The following is a 16,152-nucleotide window of genomic DNA, read 5'->3' as shown; positions in this document are numbered from 1 at the left end:
GATTTCTGCCTTGGAGGCATTTCTCTGCTCATCAGGCATGATTAATGACTGAAGCAAACAGAGACAGTGTATACATTCACAGATGAGGGGTTTGTTTCTATCCCTTTGTGAAAACCAATCAATCACTAGATTAGTGGATGAGTGCATAAAGTTCTTGGCTGAGCCAAAGTCCCTTCTTGGAAATACAAGCCATAAAATTCAAAGGATGTCAAAGACCTTGGCTTCTTTAAGTGATTTTACTTCCAGCTGTGAGTGCCCTCGACAGGGAGAGTTTAAACAGGATTCTACAGACCTGCTCATGAATGTGCAGGTAGGGAAAGCACTTTACAGATGTTAAGTGGGGCACTGAGTGGCAGGACACCCTCTCATTCCCATAATCCTTCTCACTCCTGAAAGCCTTGGCTTTTTCTAGGTTTATCGAAGTATTTGACATCCAGTATTGGGGCTTATTGATATACAGTAAAATTTACCTTCACTAGGGTTTAGTGAATTTTGACAACCTTATACAGTCTTGTCAACACCACCAAAATCAACATATATTCACTACTCAAAAAAAATTCCCTCAGACCCCTGTAGTCAAACCCCTCCTCCCATCCCTACCTTCTGGCAAAGACCAATCAACTTTATGACCTTGTAGTTTGCCCTTTTCTAGAATGTCCTATAAATGGAATCACTCTGATGCAGCCTTCTGAGTCTGGCTTCTTTCACTCAGTGCTTTCAAGTCACCCATGTTGTATGTGTCGGTGCTTGTTCCTGGGGTCACAGAGTCACCTCCTATTGCATGGGTGTCCCACGCAGCTACCTTGCTTTTAAAATGAGCTTTTACCCTGGAAGTTCCTGGCCCAGGGTCTTATTCAGCTTATTTGCATGGTCACATCAGCCTGCTGCTTCCTACCTCTGCCTCCCAAGGCTTTTTTTCAAATGCCAGCTATGCCCACAAGTCGTCTTTGGAGCTCACACTTTCCTTTTGGGTTCATTTTAGGATTTTAGCAATGCAGAAATCTGCCAGCAGCTGGAGGGAAGAGTTGACACAGTCTAGTGGCCTTCCTCTCAGCGAGCAGATTCACTCTTTGTGGGGCCCCCCACGTCAACTCTCATGTCCCAGCATTTGGTGAGCATTAGGAGGTATTCGAGGCAAATGGACATGACATGGCTGAGGGGCGGAGGGCTGGCCATGGGCTCATCACCACCCTTCCCTGGGTCTTTGTTGCTTCATCTGCAAACAGAAGGTATTTGTCTTAGATGATGGTCTCTCAGGCTTCCTCCACTGACTGTATTCTACCTCCTGCCCCTTCTCATTTCTACCTTTGTCCCCTACAACCATGGCCATGCCTAATTTGGGTCACCGTGCGTGGCACTGTCCAAAAATCCTCATGAGAGGGACACCCTGGCACTTCCCTGTTGAGATGCAAATGGAGCTCAAATTAAGTTTCATGAACCACTGAAATGAGGTAGTTCCTCCTAGACCACCCCCCATTACCACCAAAGATCGCTTAAGTCATTCATTACCTTTGAGGTCTCATCCACTGATCTTTGATGGCGTGTCCCGAGGCTCCTTCTGCGGAGCCACGAGAGACACAAACTGACACCGTCTATCAGGTTCCTGTCATTGTTGGAACCTTGTGCAGCTGGTGGTCACACAGAGCCTGACCTGTGCCTGCAGCCTACTGGGTGGTGGCAGAGACAAGATCCAACCCTGCTAAAGCCCGGCAGGCTGTGGGCATGACCTCCAAGGTGACGACTCCTCTAAACCACATCTCCATCATGCCCTGCTCAGAGAAAGGTGAGTGCTGGGAGGCAACCTGGCAAAGCGCAGACATTCCTGGACATTGCTGAATCCCAGCCAGATGAAGGTCAGGGCTGTGGTGGTGGGAACTGAGCATCTGTAGCTGGGATTCTTCTAGGTTGGATTTTTCCAGGGAGCACTCTGAACATCCTCCCCCGGCCCCAAGTAGTGTTACTGCTCTTGGACCTTTCCTGAAGGGAGGGACCCAACCCCTGTTAGAGGTCTGGATGAGCATAAAATAAGTGAGAGGCTGTGAAGACTTTGGATTTTCTGTGTGCTGTTCAGGGGACACTGACTTTTTTGTTGGGGGAACTTCCTAATGGGGTTGCGATGGTGGACTGCAAAGGGTCAGAGTGTTTGGGTGCTCTGGGGTGTGTGGCATGAACAGAGGGGAAGGCATGTGGTACTAGGGTAACAGCACTGAATGGCCCCACCCTGTTGTCTCGTATGTTGCATAACCTGAAGTTAAATCACATTCTCTCCCGGGACCTCTGTGTACCCATCTGTCCAGCAGAGATGCTTCCCTTCCAGCATCTCACAAGCAGACCAGCTCTCGGGGGCTGCAGACCCAGGGACAGGAATTGAAGGGGACACTGGTCATCGTGGGTGTGGACCCCAAATGTGCATCTCTTCCTTTCCCTTAGGAAGGTGATGGGGGGCAGTCCTTTCGCTGACATGGGCACATCAGCAAACCCTACAAAAGTGGAATTTTCTAACAAAATAAACTTGCTTGTTTGGTCTGTTTTCTGTAACTTTTGCTAAATACTTTATACATTTTTAATGTTAAAAAGCTGTGTCTCCTGCCAGCATTCCTCATCCCGGTAGGTATGAATGTGTTTACTCCACATTGTATATCCTTCCATCCTCTGGCTGCCCTAGATCAGTAAATAAAATCGATGTACTATAATTTATAAGTAACACTGTTGAAACTCTGATCCCTACGGAGGCTGTAATCTGCCTGCCTCCACCCTGCCGTAATAGCATTTGTGTGTATTAATGCTGAAGAATTAAATGTTTAAAGGGTTTAAATTTTGAAGGCGTTTGCTATATATAATTGCTCTGCTTTATTATAAAGCGTTTTCAGGAAGTTAAATGCTCTCTCTCTCTCTCTCTCTCTCTCTCTCTCTCTCTCTCTCTCTCTCTCTCTCTTTTGCTTTGATTCTGTGTGTATACTTGAGATGCTTAGATTCATCCCATGTAAAATAAACTGTCCAGAGACACTGGGTCCCGCTGGGCGACCCTCCTTCCTGGAGGGCTGCCACGCTCCTCCATATAAATGGTCTCAGAGTTCCTCCCAGGCTCCCAGGGTTGGTGATTGGCTTCTGGTGACTTAGCAGAGGGACACATCCTGGGTGTTGACCTGTGGGTCCCAGCCCCCTGCATCACTTCCACCTCCAGGGCTTCTGGCTGTTGTGTCTTTTCTCATCCATCCATCCATCCACTGAATAATTACTGAGCACCTGCTATATGCCAGACACTGACGTAAATCCTGGGAACACATTGGTGAATGAACCACAAAGAGAACCCCACCCTCACACCTTCACAGAGCTTCCTAGCAGAGAGAGAGATACAAAAACCAAAAAAATAGGTATAATAATGAAACTATATGAACAGTTGGCGTATGGAAGTTGTTGAGTGTTATAAAAAAAGGAGAATTGATAGTTCTAGATGTGAGGGTGGGTAAGTTGCAATGTGAGATGGGGTATTTGGAGATGACCTCATTGAGAGGCTGGCATTTGATCAAAGACAAGGAAACCTGGGAAGCAGCCTGGGAGGTACTTGAGGGAAGAATGTTCCAGACAGAGGAGGTAGACTGGATTAAAGGGCTGTGCACTTGCTTGTTTGAGGCCAGTGTGGCTGGAACACAGGGGTGGCAGGGGCTGGAGCAGCCTCTGCAGGACTTGGTGGCCATCAATGGCCATTGACTTTTGCTCTTGGGGAAATGGGTGGTGCTGTGGGGTCTGAGCCAAGGACACAAGCCTGCCTGCCTTGTTACAGGATTCACTGCAACTCTGTAGGACAGGGAGAGGCAGGGAGACACAGAAGCAGGCATGCAGGGAGAGGTGACAGGAAGGGTCACAGTGGAGGTGGGCAAATGGGCTTTGAAAGTAGAGTCGATATGATTGCCTGACAGGCTGGAGTGGGGTGTAACAGAAAGACAAGTGCTGAGGACGACGCCAAGGATTTGGGTCCAAGCAACCGAAAGGATGCACCGCCATTTATTGCAACAGGAGCTCCCTGGTCGGAGCCTTGTTCCCTGGTCTGCCTCCCACTTACCCTCTTCATGCCCCCTTTTCCCTCTCAGTGTAGATGTCTGTGCAGGCTCCAGGCCAGGGGAAGAAGGCTCATCTTGTCCTTTAGCTCATAGCAAACAAAGGTAGCTCATACCTCGCATGGGGCTGAGGGCTGAGGCCTGGGCCTCCATAACAGTCCCCGCAGAGCTCCTGGCTTTGTGCAGCAGAGGTAGTCTCTGGGAAGAGTCCACTTCTTTCAGTCCAGGTAAGGCCAGGAGGGGGAGACACAAGCTGAGACTCTGACCAGAGAAGAGGCCTTCTCCCCAACTGCGGCAGTCAGTAATCTTTGGGGCGTGGGGAGAGTTTATGGCCCCAGCTCAGACTTAACAAATCCATTCACAATACATCATCTGCAACAACTTGTTTGGCTAAGGAGCATAAACTCTCCCTCTGAGAGAAGATGTTTATGCAGGTTTTCAAACAAACCTCCAGGTCACAACCCCTCTCTCGGCAGCATCAACACAGCTGCCTGTGGTCCCCTCCCACGGCCGGCCTCCTGGGCACTGCAACCTGAAGAATGTGGCCAGTGCCAGGCTGCTTCCCTCCCGTTCCTGCGCCTCCCTCCTTGCTCTTGGAAAGGGCAGAAGAGGCTGAAGGCTCTGGCCGCCTTCTGCGTTAGGCCTCTCTGCCTGCAGCCATGTCCATTGCCATGGCCCTCACCACTGAAAGTGGAGCTTCTTGCCCTTGGATACAGGCCTCCTGGAGAAAGGGGGCAGCTCTCGTTCAAAGGGGTCTGGAACCTGGGGCCTGGCAGGGCGGTGCTTTCCTCCTGGCTTTGCCACTTAACAACCACGTGACCCGGCAGCTCTCCTGCCCTCCTGTAACTCTGCAGGTGCCTCGCCTTTTCTCCTTTTCCTAATAAACCTGTCCTTTCAAGATGTAAAAAAAAAAAAAAAAGAAAGAAAAAGAAAAAAAGGCAACCATGTGACCCTTTCAGAGCTCCAAATCCAAGTCTCCACGCAACATCAGCCCTGTGGATGTGCACCTGGCACCCAGGAGGCATTTCCCATGGCTCCCATGCCTGGTCAGAAGCGAGCAATAGAAGCATTTGATCTCGTTTTCATGACCTGGGTTTTATTAGTTTGTTTGTTTCGAATTTGTTGACTGTGCTATTTCTAACTGCTATTGAGAATAAACACCTTGCTACAGGATATGGAAAGTCTGGGAAAAAAGAAAGGGCTATTAAAAAACAATATCCTCTCACAAACTAAGGGGGGGTGGGGATGGTAAGCACACACAGGATCATACACACCTAACAGTGAGGCTCCTGAGAAATATTCTGGAACTGCAGGGGGTGGAGAGGACAGGAGGGGCGTGGTGGCGTGCCAGTGCCTGGACTTCTCAGCCCATCCTGAGCAACACCCAATGGGCCTGGCAAGTTACTTTCTCCCAGCAACAGGGATTTGCAGTCCCCTGTCATTAACTAGTATGTTATAAAATAGGGTGTAAATGCCAGTTCACCTGCCTAGAGATTATGTGGTTTATAATCTCTAGGTTGCTCAGTAGTAGCAACCACTACTGAGCCAAGAAGACGCTTCTCTCCAATCCAGTCTGGCAATTCTGGGTTTTCAGGCATGTTCCCCTGCAACACAATGCTCAGCTAAGACAGGACACTTCCCTTTGGGTGATGAGAATTCAGTGCTAGGTTTTTTTCCTTTTGTCCCGTACTTGCAACTATGACTGTAGTGATGGGAGGCCTCCTCTGCAGTGCTCCCTGTCTCCGGTGTATCCATTCACCCACTCAGGAAGCATGTGCTATTGCCCGCTAGCTACAGGCAACAGGCTTATTGCAAAATGACAAACTTCAGGATGAAACTGAACCAAAGATAAGCTATATTTGGCGTACACCATTTTTTAAAAAATTCTGAATTAATGTGTATAAGTTTGGAAATTGCCTCTACAAGTCAGATTTCTGGATTCCTCTTGGATGATTGAAAATTCTAGGAACACTGGGCCAAAGTCCCATATGACCACATTCAAATGGAGTCATGTTGGAGCAGCACTGCACCCCAAGGCCCAGGCCTAAGGGGGTCAGTGAAGTCTTTGCCAAGGTTGGATGCAAACCAGGACATCAGAACAAGCAACACAGCACAAGACCAAACTCCACCACCTGCAGTCTGGATGGAAGGCCAGTGTGGCACCGTGACCTAAGCTCCTCCCCTGACATGAGTGGGCTCAGGGAGCTAGTGGGATGCTGAGAAGGGGTTGGAATAGAGTGGCCATTTTGGAGGACGGGCATTGAGTGCCAGGTCTCTTCACAGGAGCTACTGCAGATGCAGCCACCCCACATGCATAGATTCCACTGACATCAGCAACAGGAGGCTGCACCCCGCCAGCCCCTGTGGTCACAGGACTTGGGGACTTTGCCCCAGGCCCTAGGTTCAGTCACTGCCTGCTGCACACAGCTTCACTCACCATAGTTAAGTAGCTGGACCCTCTGCCTATAGTCTCCCTCTACCTTATTAAATCATTTTTTCTGTTTTGCTGCACCAGCTCTCTTTGTTTATAGTTGTGGCAGTGAATGTGCAGACCCAGAACCAGTGAGAGTGGTTCTAGGCTGGTGAGAGTTTTCATACCCTCTCCTCAGTAACAGTTGATATTGGCAACCACTTCCAAGTGTGACACAGGCCTCACTACTCCCTATTACTTCCCTGATCTACCTGCTATACTCACTCACTCTGTAGCTCCCGTGGGCAATTTATGATCTATTGCAAATGAAGAGTGACATTTAGCATTTACTATGTGTTGGGCTCTCTTTAAGTGCATTATACATATTAAGTCATTTCAGCTTCACAATAGCAATAAGATGGCCGCTATCACACCCCTTCACTCAAGGAACATTCACTGAGGGCCTAAACGTGCCAGGCATATTCCGGCAATGGAGTCATGGCCTGGAGCAAAACAGAATCCCTGCCTTCATAGGGTTTTCATTTTGGTGAAGGCACACACAGCAAACAGAGTAAATAAATAATATGTCAGAAGGTGTAAGTGTGAGGGAGAAAAAATACAGCAGGATAAACAGTTGGGGTGTGCTGATGGTTGGAGGGGGTGGGTGTGCTGTTGTAAATACAGTGGCAGGTATAGGTTTTGCTGAGAAGGTAACATTTAAGGAAAGACATGAAAAGATGAAGGATTGAAAGAAAAAGTATTCAAGTTCGAGAGGGGCTAAGAAACATGCCTGGGGTCACACAGCTAGTAAATTGTAAAGATGGAGCTTGAACCCTGGGCTGTCTCCACAATCAGCTTCCTAAGTACTGCATTATAAGACTCAATGAGAGGTGCTATCCCAGCCCCTGAGACCCTCAAAATTAGGGTAGAAAACAGGCAGTAAAGGGGTGCTCTTAGAAGGCTAGAAGTGGGGTATGGGAGGGACAGTGCAGGGCAATGGGGAAGACTCCAGCCTGAGGCTTTGGCAGGGAAGTTTCTGAGTCCTGTTCTATCTCCTTGAAGGCCAAGAAGGATTGACTGCCTGCTGTCAGCAATTTATTTTAATCTGGGGGGGAGGAGGGAAGGAAGGGACAGGGGATTCTGGGAGCTTACACTGCCCCCACCCCCAAGCTCAAAGGCCCATCCTCTCCCCAAGTACTGAGGTGAACCAGCCACAAATCCTTCCAATCCACTAGCACATCCCCCTTCGGCTCCAGGCCCAGAGGCACCTGTCTCGGCGGCCTAGGGAATCACATCGCTCAAACCCACCCAGCTGCCTGCCGGGTCCACGCTCCCTCGCCCATGGGGAACAGCAAGAGTGGGGCCCTGTCCAAGGAGATCCTGGAGGAGCTGCAGCTGAACACCAGGTTCACACAGGAGGAGCTCTGTGCCTGGTACCAGTCCTTCCTGAAGGAGTGTCCCACCGGCCGCATCACCCAGCAGGAGTTCTCAAGCATCTATGCCAAGTTCTTCCCCGACGCCGACCCCAAGGCCTATGCCCAGCACGTGTTCCGCAGCTTCGATGCCAACAGCGATGGCACCCTGGACTTCAAGGAGTACGTGGTGGCCCTGCACATGACCAGCGCGGGCAAGACCGACCAGAAGCTCGAGTGGGCCTTCTCGCTCTACGACGTGGACGGCAACGGAGCCATCAGCAAAAGTGAAGTTCTGGAGATCGTCAAGGTGAGTCTCTCCTGCCCCCTTCCTGCTGGGCCTCAGGGAGTCACCCAGGGGCAGGACCCCCTGCTGTGGCCCCAAACCAAGACTTGGAGCTGGGGCTGCCATGGGGAGCCGGGCCGGGGGGCGGGGTTGGGATCCAGACCCTGAGAGTGGGTGAGGAGGAGTCTCCAATATACTCACGCAGTTGTTATCACCCCACACCCACACCCACACCGTATTTCCTTCTGAAAGCGCGACCTTGGTATTCAGTTTGATTTCAGAGGTTATTTTGAGAGCCTTAGAATGGGTCAAAAATTATCCCATATGAATTAATGGAAACAGTGTTTCCAGATCAAAAAAAAAAAAAAACCTATCAAATTATAACAGAGGGATGTTTTGTTTTGGGATCGTGGGGGAAACCTGTGTTCCTAGAGGTGGGAACATTCCCCCACAGCTTCATTTTCCTCCTAAAGAAGAATCTGGGTGTTTCCCATTATTTATACTTTCTGTTTCCTCCCTTCTTCCCTTCACCCTCTCGCTTTCTTCTTTCCAATATCCTTCAAAGCCTCCAACAGGGCACATTCATAGTCTATCAAAATTAATTATAAACATGAAATGGGCATCAAATACATGCACCAAAGTGGGGGGACATGAAATCTGGGTTGGAGTCTTGAATTCTTCCTAAGGTGGGGCTGCTCGCTTCCCCTTAGGGACCTCAGTGTTTTCATCTGTCCTGTGTTCCAGTCATAACCACCCCAGCACCCCAGGGTCCTTGCAGGTGATGATCCCCAACACTCACGAGCCTCCGTAAATGTGGGTTCAGTGCCAGCTCTTTTGTTATAAAAATTTTAGGTATCTTCAAACCAGTTGTATTTACTACGTAAATAACTCATGAAATTTAGAAGCCTGCACAAGAAAATTAAAATTGCTTTTAATGTCATCATCCAGCCAGAGAAACCACTGTCAACATACTGGTATTTGTTAGAAAAATAAGAGACCCTTCCAGCCTTTTATCTATACATTTTTAAATCCTTTAAAACTATCACATATTCATATATAATTTTTATCATTAAAATATAATTTTATCATACTTTTTTCAGTTACGATTTTATTATGAATATTTTCCATATTAATGCACATTCTTCCAAAACATTTTTTTTAAAAACATGTTAATACTTTAGACAACATGTTTTTTTTTAGTTTTTTTTTTATTATTTATTTATACAAGCACTGGGTACAGTCAGAAGGGTGAGAGAATTCACCAGAGCCAGAGCGGGGAGCAGAGCAGGCAGAAGGACTGAAGTACACTGCTGAGGGGAGCAGCGGGCGGCAGGAGAGGTCTGCGCGCCATGTGGGACCCTCCTCCGGTGGCCGGGGAGCAGCTGGGGATCGAACCGGCGCTGCAGAGGCTGCGGGCAACCAGTGTTCAACCGCTGCACCACTAGGGAGGCCCCTTCCAAAACATTTTTAATAACTGCTTAGAATCCCATCTAATGGAAATGTCAGAAATGTGTTTAACCATTTCTGGTTTTGGGCAAGACATTTCTACTTTTCCTGCATTATATCATTTTGAATCTTTTTACTGAATCTTTTTTTAATCCCCTACCCTATGTCTTTTTTATTTTTCTGCTTCCATTCCTGTTAAGAAGGACAATATTTTTCATATTTCATGTAATTTTTTGGGTGCACTTGTAATCACGCTATCATTTGTGCAATTCTTCTACCCTTATTAGGAAGATCCATAAATAAAATAGCCAAGCATCAGCTTGTGGTCAGTGAACTCTCCCTAGGTCTCCTGTTAAGGGCAGGAATGGGTGGGAGCCTCACTGGCATCTGGTGAGGTCTGCAAGCAAGCTCCCCTGGATTGGTGGGTGGCCTGGACTGGGGACCTCAGAACCCCTAAAGGGTATAAAGTCCATCAGCGGCCTGCTAGTGGATGCTCCTTGAGGAAAAGGAGGAGGGAGGGGGTGGGGTGGAAAGGAGAGAAATAGGGAGGGAGGAGAAGCTGCGCGAGCAAGGGTTAGAGGGAGGGGCGCACCCATGGCTGAGACTGGCAGGGCAGTGCCAGGTCTCTGCTGTTTTCCAGATGGCACAGTCTCTGACCTGGGAGCCAGAAGTAATGGGTTTTAGTCCCAGCTATGTCACCAGCAAGCTGCATGGCCTTGGGAAAGCTATATAGCCTCCCCAGGCTTGGGGTGACATTTGATGGTTCTCTCTCAAATCCCTGACCCAGTTCCCTGACTGAGGCTCTGACACTGTCCTTGGGGGGAGTCGGTGGGGCAGTCAGAGGGGCAGGCAGTCCGTGACTCTCAGTGTTCAGCGACAGGCCTGCACTTGTTTCCCTTGACTCAGAGCAGAGAGGGGAGTCAGGAGCCACCTACACTTGAGCTGCCAGCTCAGGCTGCTGCCCCAGGCTGCTGGGTTTGATTTCCTCCCTTTTCTTATTATAGAATGGGAGGCTGAAAGCAAATTTCAAATTTCGAAGCATTGACCTTCCTTCCAGGCTATTGCACAGACAACACTACTCCTGCCTGACCATGCTCCAAGGTGTCTGCAAGGTGCCTTCTGACTCCCATCCAACACCTTGCCTGCACCCCAAGCCTGCTGAGGGTAAAGGCAGGACAGGCTCAAGGTCTTCACTTTGCATGTCTGCTCTGGGCCTGGCCAGCCCTGGAGTTGCTGAGCTGGTAGGTGACCCAGCCTGGAGCTGGAAGGGTGACTACCTCATCCTCTCCTGGTCACAGGGCAGGGGCACTTCCTGCTTTGCCCACTGGGCACATCTGGCCTCTTTACCAGCCTGAGCAGAGGGAAGGGAGAAGGAGCCTTGAGGCAAAAATTAAACCTTTCTTTGTATCCTCTCTATCCCACCCCCACATCTGCAGCAGATGGGTTTCCTGTGCCCCAAGGAAACCTCTTGAAGGGTTTTTTTTTCTTGACACCTCCCCTCTCTCTACCCCACCCCTAAAATGGTCTCCAGGGTGTTTCAGGAATACCAAACTGAGTGGTGAAAGGGAAGAAAGCAGGTTCTAGAATCAAACTCTGCTCTTTTGCTTCTGGCTAGGTGACTTAGCCAGTTAGTTGCCTCAGTTTCTTCATGTATACAATGGGACCAATCATTTCCACCTCAAAAGGTTGCTGTGAGGGTCAGATGTAAAAACACTGAGGAAAGTCACATGTTAAGCACACAACAGCGAGGAGTGTTGAGTGGCTAACAAATGTCAGCGTTTGCGCTTACTACAATCGTCCTGCCCTGCTGGCTCTCAAAATACAGATGCCCAGGCCCCACCTCCAGAAATCTGGATTCATTAGGGCAGGCTGTGGCTTGGGCACCTGCAGTTAGCATTGCCATAGAGTGTACTTGATCCCCCGACTCTTTGGGGATGGGGAGAGGCAAGCCCGAGATGAGCAACCGGTTCCCCTGGGCTGCCAGCCCCTGCCACATTGACCATTGCTTCCTCTTCATTTGGGTGCAGGCTATTTTCAAAATGATCAATCCAGAGGACGTGAAGCACCTTCCAGATGATGAAAACACCCCAGAAAAGCGGGCAGAGAAGATCTGGGGGTACTTTGGAAAGAAAGATGATGGTGAGTTCCTTTTTTCTTGATAGCCTTTGATTTTATAGCCTCAGGCTGTCCCTGAAAACCCCAACAGGAATTACCCTGCAGAGTCAGAGTGCTCAAGCAGATGGAACCACAGGCACCCCATCCCCTCATACACCGCCAGGAGGTCTGTATAGTCAGCAGGATCCAGATCTGCTGCCACTTGGGAATAGATGTTGCTGTAGGCACCATGTCCCCCCAGCACTGCCTGAGCTTCTCTGGGAGAGAAGAGAAGCTCTGAATTCTGGAATGCTTTTGAAGAAAAACAAATTTTGCTATAACAGAGTTAGTGTACTCTGAAGAAGAAGTAAAAAGGCAACAGCTCATTGGGGGGAGGGGGTATAGGCCAATGGCGTGTTTAGAGGAATTGCAAACCCCTCTTAATGGGAATGCCCCTTCTAGACACTTCCATTCACCTGCTTTGTTTTTTTATTTCACTTTTGTAATTTCTTTCTGCTCGGTTAGTACAGGGCAGATCTGTCAGCCTGAATTAGCATCAAGTCTCAATTTACATGGTTTTACTTTAGGAAGTGAGTTTGGGTCCTCTGAGAAGCACTGCCAGACAGAATTATTTTGTAGAAGATTTATGGGAGGAAAGACTCCTGGGAGGCGGGGAGGGTAGAAGGGGGAAGAAGTCAGAGGCATCTGGGAAAGTCATTGACTGCAAAGCAGATGGGACCCCATAGGCAGGCAGCAGGTAAGGAAAAAAAAAAAAAACAGTTGAGTAAGAAGTCTTAGATTGCAGGGCTGTTCTAGGAAAGTTCTGGCAAAGCCGATGGTGCATCCTTAAATCCCCTAATTCCAGGAGATGGCCTGTCTTGGTTCCGTACTCAGAATGGTGGGAGTATCCTGCAGGAAGCGTGATCCTGCTCTGAAATTGGTGGTGGCTTCCATAACTGGGCAGCTGGGGCTGCTGGTGCATGATGCTCCCAGCCATGCCGGAGGATATGGTGGAAGAAGGCAGGAGACCACTCACGTGGTGTCCGGAGTCAGGATGATGAAGTGAGAGAAATGGACAGTAGCCCTATTATGTAATGGGCTGGCACATAGTAGGTAGTTGATATCTGGTCTGGTGGCTTCCAGTTGATTTTTGCCATGCGGGAAGACAGAGCAGTTGGTATCATGTCCTCTGACTTTTTAAAAGAAAAGCGAGCAATTGAGATTTAAAAAACCTGCAATGTCTCCACTGATAAAAAAACTGCATCCCCAAACACATCCGAGGGGCCAGTATCAGCAACTTTCGTGATCTCTGGACTGGTAGAGTTGACCCTGTCTCTACTAACTGCAGTCCAGGGAGAAGTCATAAGAAGGACAAAGTTCACTGGCACTGTCTGGGACGAGGGTGGATAGGGAGGAGGTTGCCTGATACAAAAAATTTTTTTAAAGATTTATTTATTTATTTATACAAGCACTGGGTACAGTCAGAAGCGCGGGAGGGCGAGAGAACTCACCAGAGCCAGAGCAGGGAGCAGAACAGGCAGAAGGACCGAAGTACACTGCTGAGGGGAGCAGCGGGCGGCAGGAGAGGTCTGCGCGCCATGTGGGATCCTCGCCTGGCAGCCTGGGATCAAACCGGCTCTGCAGAGGCTGCAGGCAGCTTAGCAACCCAGCAGCACTCAACCACTGCACCACCCCGGGAGGCCCTGATACAAAATTTAAAGAGGCAGCCACTCTGGGTTGCCATCCCTATGTTCCCATGACCCTGAAAGTGAGCACCTCCGTGTGACTGCCTTTCCCAAAGACCAGGTACCTTATCTCACTTCCCACCCCCACTCCGTGCCACTCTCTGCCCTCCACCCCATGCAAAGGCCTTGGCCCCAAGCATGTGGCTCTGGCGTAGAGGATGGGCTCAGTGGTATGCATTTAACTGTATAGAATTGAATGTATGAGATAGGGGCCCTCTGTGTCCCCAGTGGGGAGTTAGATGAGGCTGTGCAGAGATGCATAGGAAAGATTCATGAAGGAGCTGTTCTGGGAGTTGTGGGGCTGTCTGTGTGATGGGAGCTGGGGTGGCCTCTCAGGCCAGGCTCTCTCAGACACGACATTGGACCCCTCATCTCTCTCTCTCTTCCCCTGGGTGGACGCTGATCCCTGATTCTCAACTGAGCTCTGCTTTGCTCAGTCCCCTAAAAGTTCCCCAAGAAGGTAGAAGCCCTATGGTAATATTCACATAATTTCATAGCCCTGAGTAGCAACCATTCAGGCTGCCCCCCTGGAGCCCTCCCCAGTGCCCTCTCATTGCTGATTCAGGGGAAAGAGCAGGGGTATCCTCAGGGCCCCTGGGTACTTACTATTTTCATAATGTCAGCCCCGTTACAGCTTGAAACAGCCAGTCCTGACTGTGTTTTCCCCACGCACAGATAAGCTTACAGAGGACGAGTTCATCGAGGGAACCCTGGCCAATAAGGAAATTCTACGACTGATTCAATTAGAGCCTCCAAAAGTGAAGGAAAGAGTAAAGGAAAAGAAACCTTGATGTCAACTGCTCCGCCCTGCTCCCTGCCCTCCCCCGATCCCTGTAAACACTCTGGAAAACCACACACACACACCCCCACAGCACAGCTCCCTGCCAACTGGAAGCGTCTTTAGCAATCCACAGGTTCCTTCTTCCCTCTGTCTTTACACCCCTGTACCACCCTGCCTCTTCCCCGCCCCCTGCCTATCCGCACCTTCATGATAATCCCAGGATTAGGCCCCAGGAGTCCTGAATATCACCCCGTAAGCTTCTTTGTGGACTGCTGGGTAAGCAGGTTCCGATAAATACAAGAGGAGCTGGGCACACGACCCCCCCGGACATTCTTGAACTGGAAATGAAAATTATACCTGTTGACTGAACTGCTTAGACAAGGACTTATCCTCAGGAAGTCAGAGGCCACGGTGCAGGTGCAGGGGCACTGGTGGTGAAGGAGGCAGACACAGGTCTCGCCCACAGGGCTCAGGGCGTAGAGGGGACTGCAGACTGAGTGGCTGAGGTCACCATGCTCGCATCCAGGCACCATGGACAGGGCTAGCAGGAGGGTCAGGGAGGTGCTCCCAATGAAGGGACTTTTAGATTCAGACCAATGGGCAGTGGTGGAGGAAGGGTGGGGCATCCCGGAAAGCAGCCCACGAAGAGACTCAGAGGTAGGAGTGAGCATGGCAAGCTCCAGGCCCCTGAGAAGGCCTGTGGCGCCTTAGAGCAGAGTGAGGAGGGAGAGCAAACTATAAGCCTAAAAGTTGCTCAGGGGCAGACCATGCAAGCTCTTCCCTGCAGCCCCTGGGGAGATGTGCAGCCTCGCCTTGGGGCATTGGGCACCACTGTGGGTGGGATTTATGTCTTTAAGAGAGCCCTCTGGCTGGGTAGAAATACACGAGGGGGCAGCCCTGCAGTCCGGGATAGAGATCACGTGTTTATTGTCACCTGGGTGGCCCTGACCGGCAGCAGTGGGATGGAAAGACCCAGCCTGCTCTGGGAGCTGTAGGAGGCAGATGCACCTGACTGGCGGCTGGGGGAGGAGGGAGGAGCACAGATGGCAGCAGGGTCGTCTCTTGGTGGTGGGTGGATGGTGACGTCATCTGCCGAGATGGGAACTGCAGGGAGAGTTGCTGGTTCCCGGGGACAAGGACAAGGCCAGTTTTGGTACCGTGAGAGGTATATAGATGTCCCTAAGCCCTCTCATTTCAGAGACGGGGAAGGAGGCCCAAAGACAGGAAGCAACTTGCCCAGGGTCCTCTAGCAGAATGAGCAGCAGCCAGGCTAGGGCTGCCCACGGGCCCTCACTGCCTGAGCAGAGCTCCAGGGCTGGGAACACCTCCGAACTCCATCAGAGGGTCTCAAGGTCATGATTGACATTGTTTTGTCATTGCCATTTATTCTCATTTTAAACTTAGAAGAAAATAGGGTCAGGAAAATATAAGTATGCCTGGATACTTGATCAACCAAGTATAACCTCCTCGGGCAGGTGACCGTGTGTGTGCTGGTGTTGGGGGTTATTCCCCCAAACACAGCAGTGGCACAATCACCGCCACCAGATAGTACTTCTCTTTATGGAGGACAAACTTGAGAGTAATTAGAACTCTGGAGTTCTGCCACGGGGCTTTTCCCATGAGCCAGGCATTCTGCTTGAGTCTCAGCAATATTTCATTAGTGGGGGCATTATTAACCCATGGTATAGGTGAGGACCCTGATGCCAGAGAGTCAGAGTGGAACTTGGTATTTAAATCAGAGCCCCTTGAATACACCTGGCTGCCCCAATAGTTCTGATCTGGACATAACAGGACAGAGAATTCTAAGGTTATACAAGTTTGGAGCTGGAAAATGGAGGGGGGGTACACATCCAGTTCACAGTTCTGGAGGAAGAGAGGTATTTTCAAAATCACCTACTCAAGACACCCCTTTGTTGTCAG

The 16,152-nt window shown here is 49.9% G+C and overlaps 1 protein-coding gene across 1 annotated transcript; it reads left to right on the top strand.

Annotated features, from left to right (window-relative positions):
- Positions 1 to 7,809: 7,809 nt before the first annotated feature.
- On the top strand, positions 7,810 to 14,242 carry RCVRN (recoverin; the record flags this gene model as incomplete). Its single annotated transcript, XM_084238638.1, has 3 exons — positions 7,810 to 8,190; positions 11,640 to 11,751; positions 14,127 to 14,242. The coding sequence occupies 3 exons, from the start codon at positions 7,810 to 7,812 to the stop codon at positions 14,240 to 14,242; spliced, it is 609 nt and encodes a 202-aa protein (XP_084094764.1).
- Between the last annotated feature and the right edge of the window lie 1,910 nt (positions 14,243 to 16,152).

The sequence above is a fragment of the Talpa europaea genome (genome assembly GCF_964194135.1).
Source record: "Talpa europaea genome assembly, chromosome: 7".
NCBI classification, from domain to species: domain Eukaryota; kingdom Metazoa; phylum Chordata; class Mammalia; order Eulipotyphla; family Talpidae; genus Talpa; species Talpa europaea.
The sequence above is the reverse complement of the archived record's forward strand: the minus strand, read 5'-3'. Positions and strand labels throughout refer to the sequence as shown.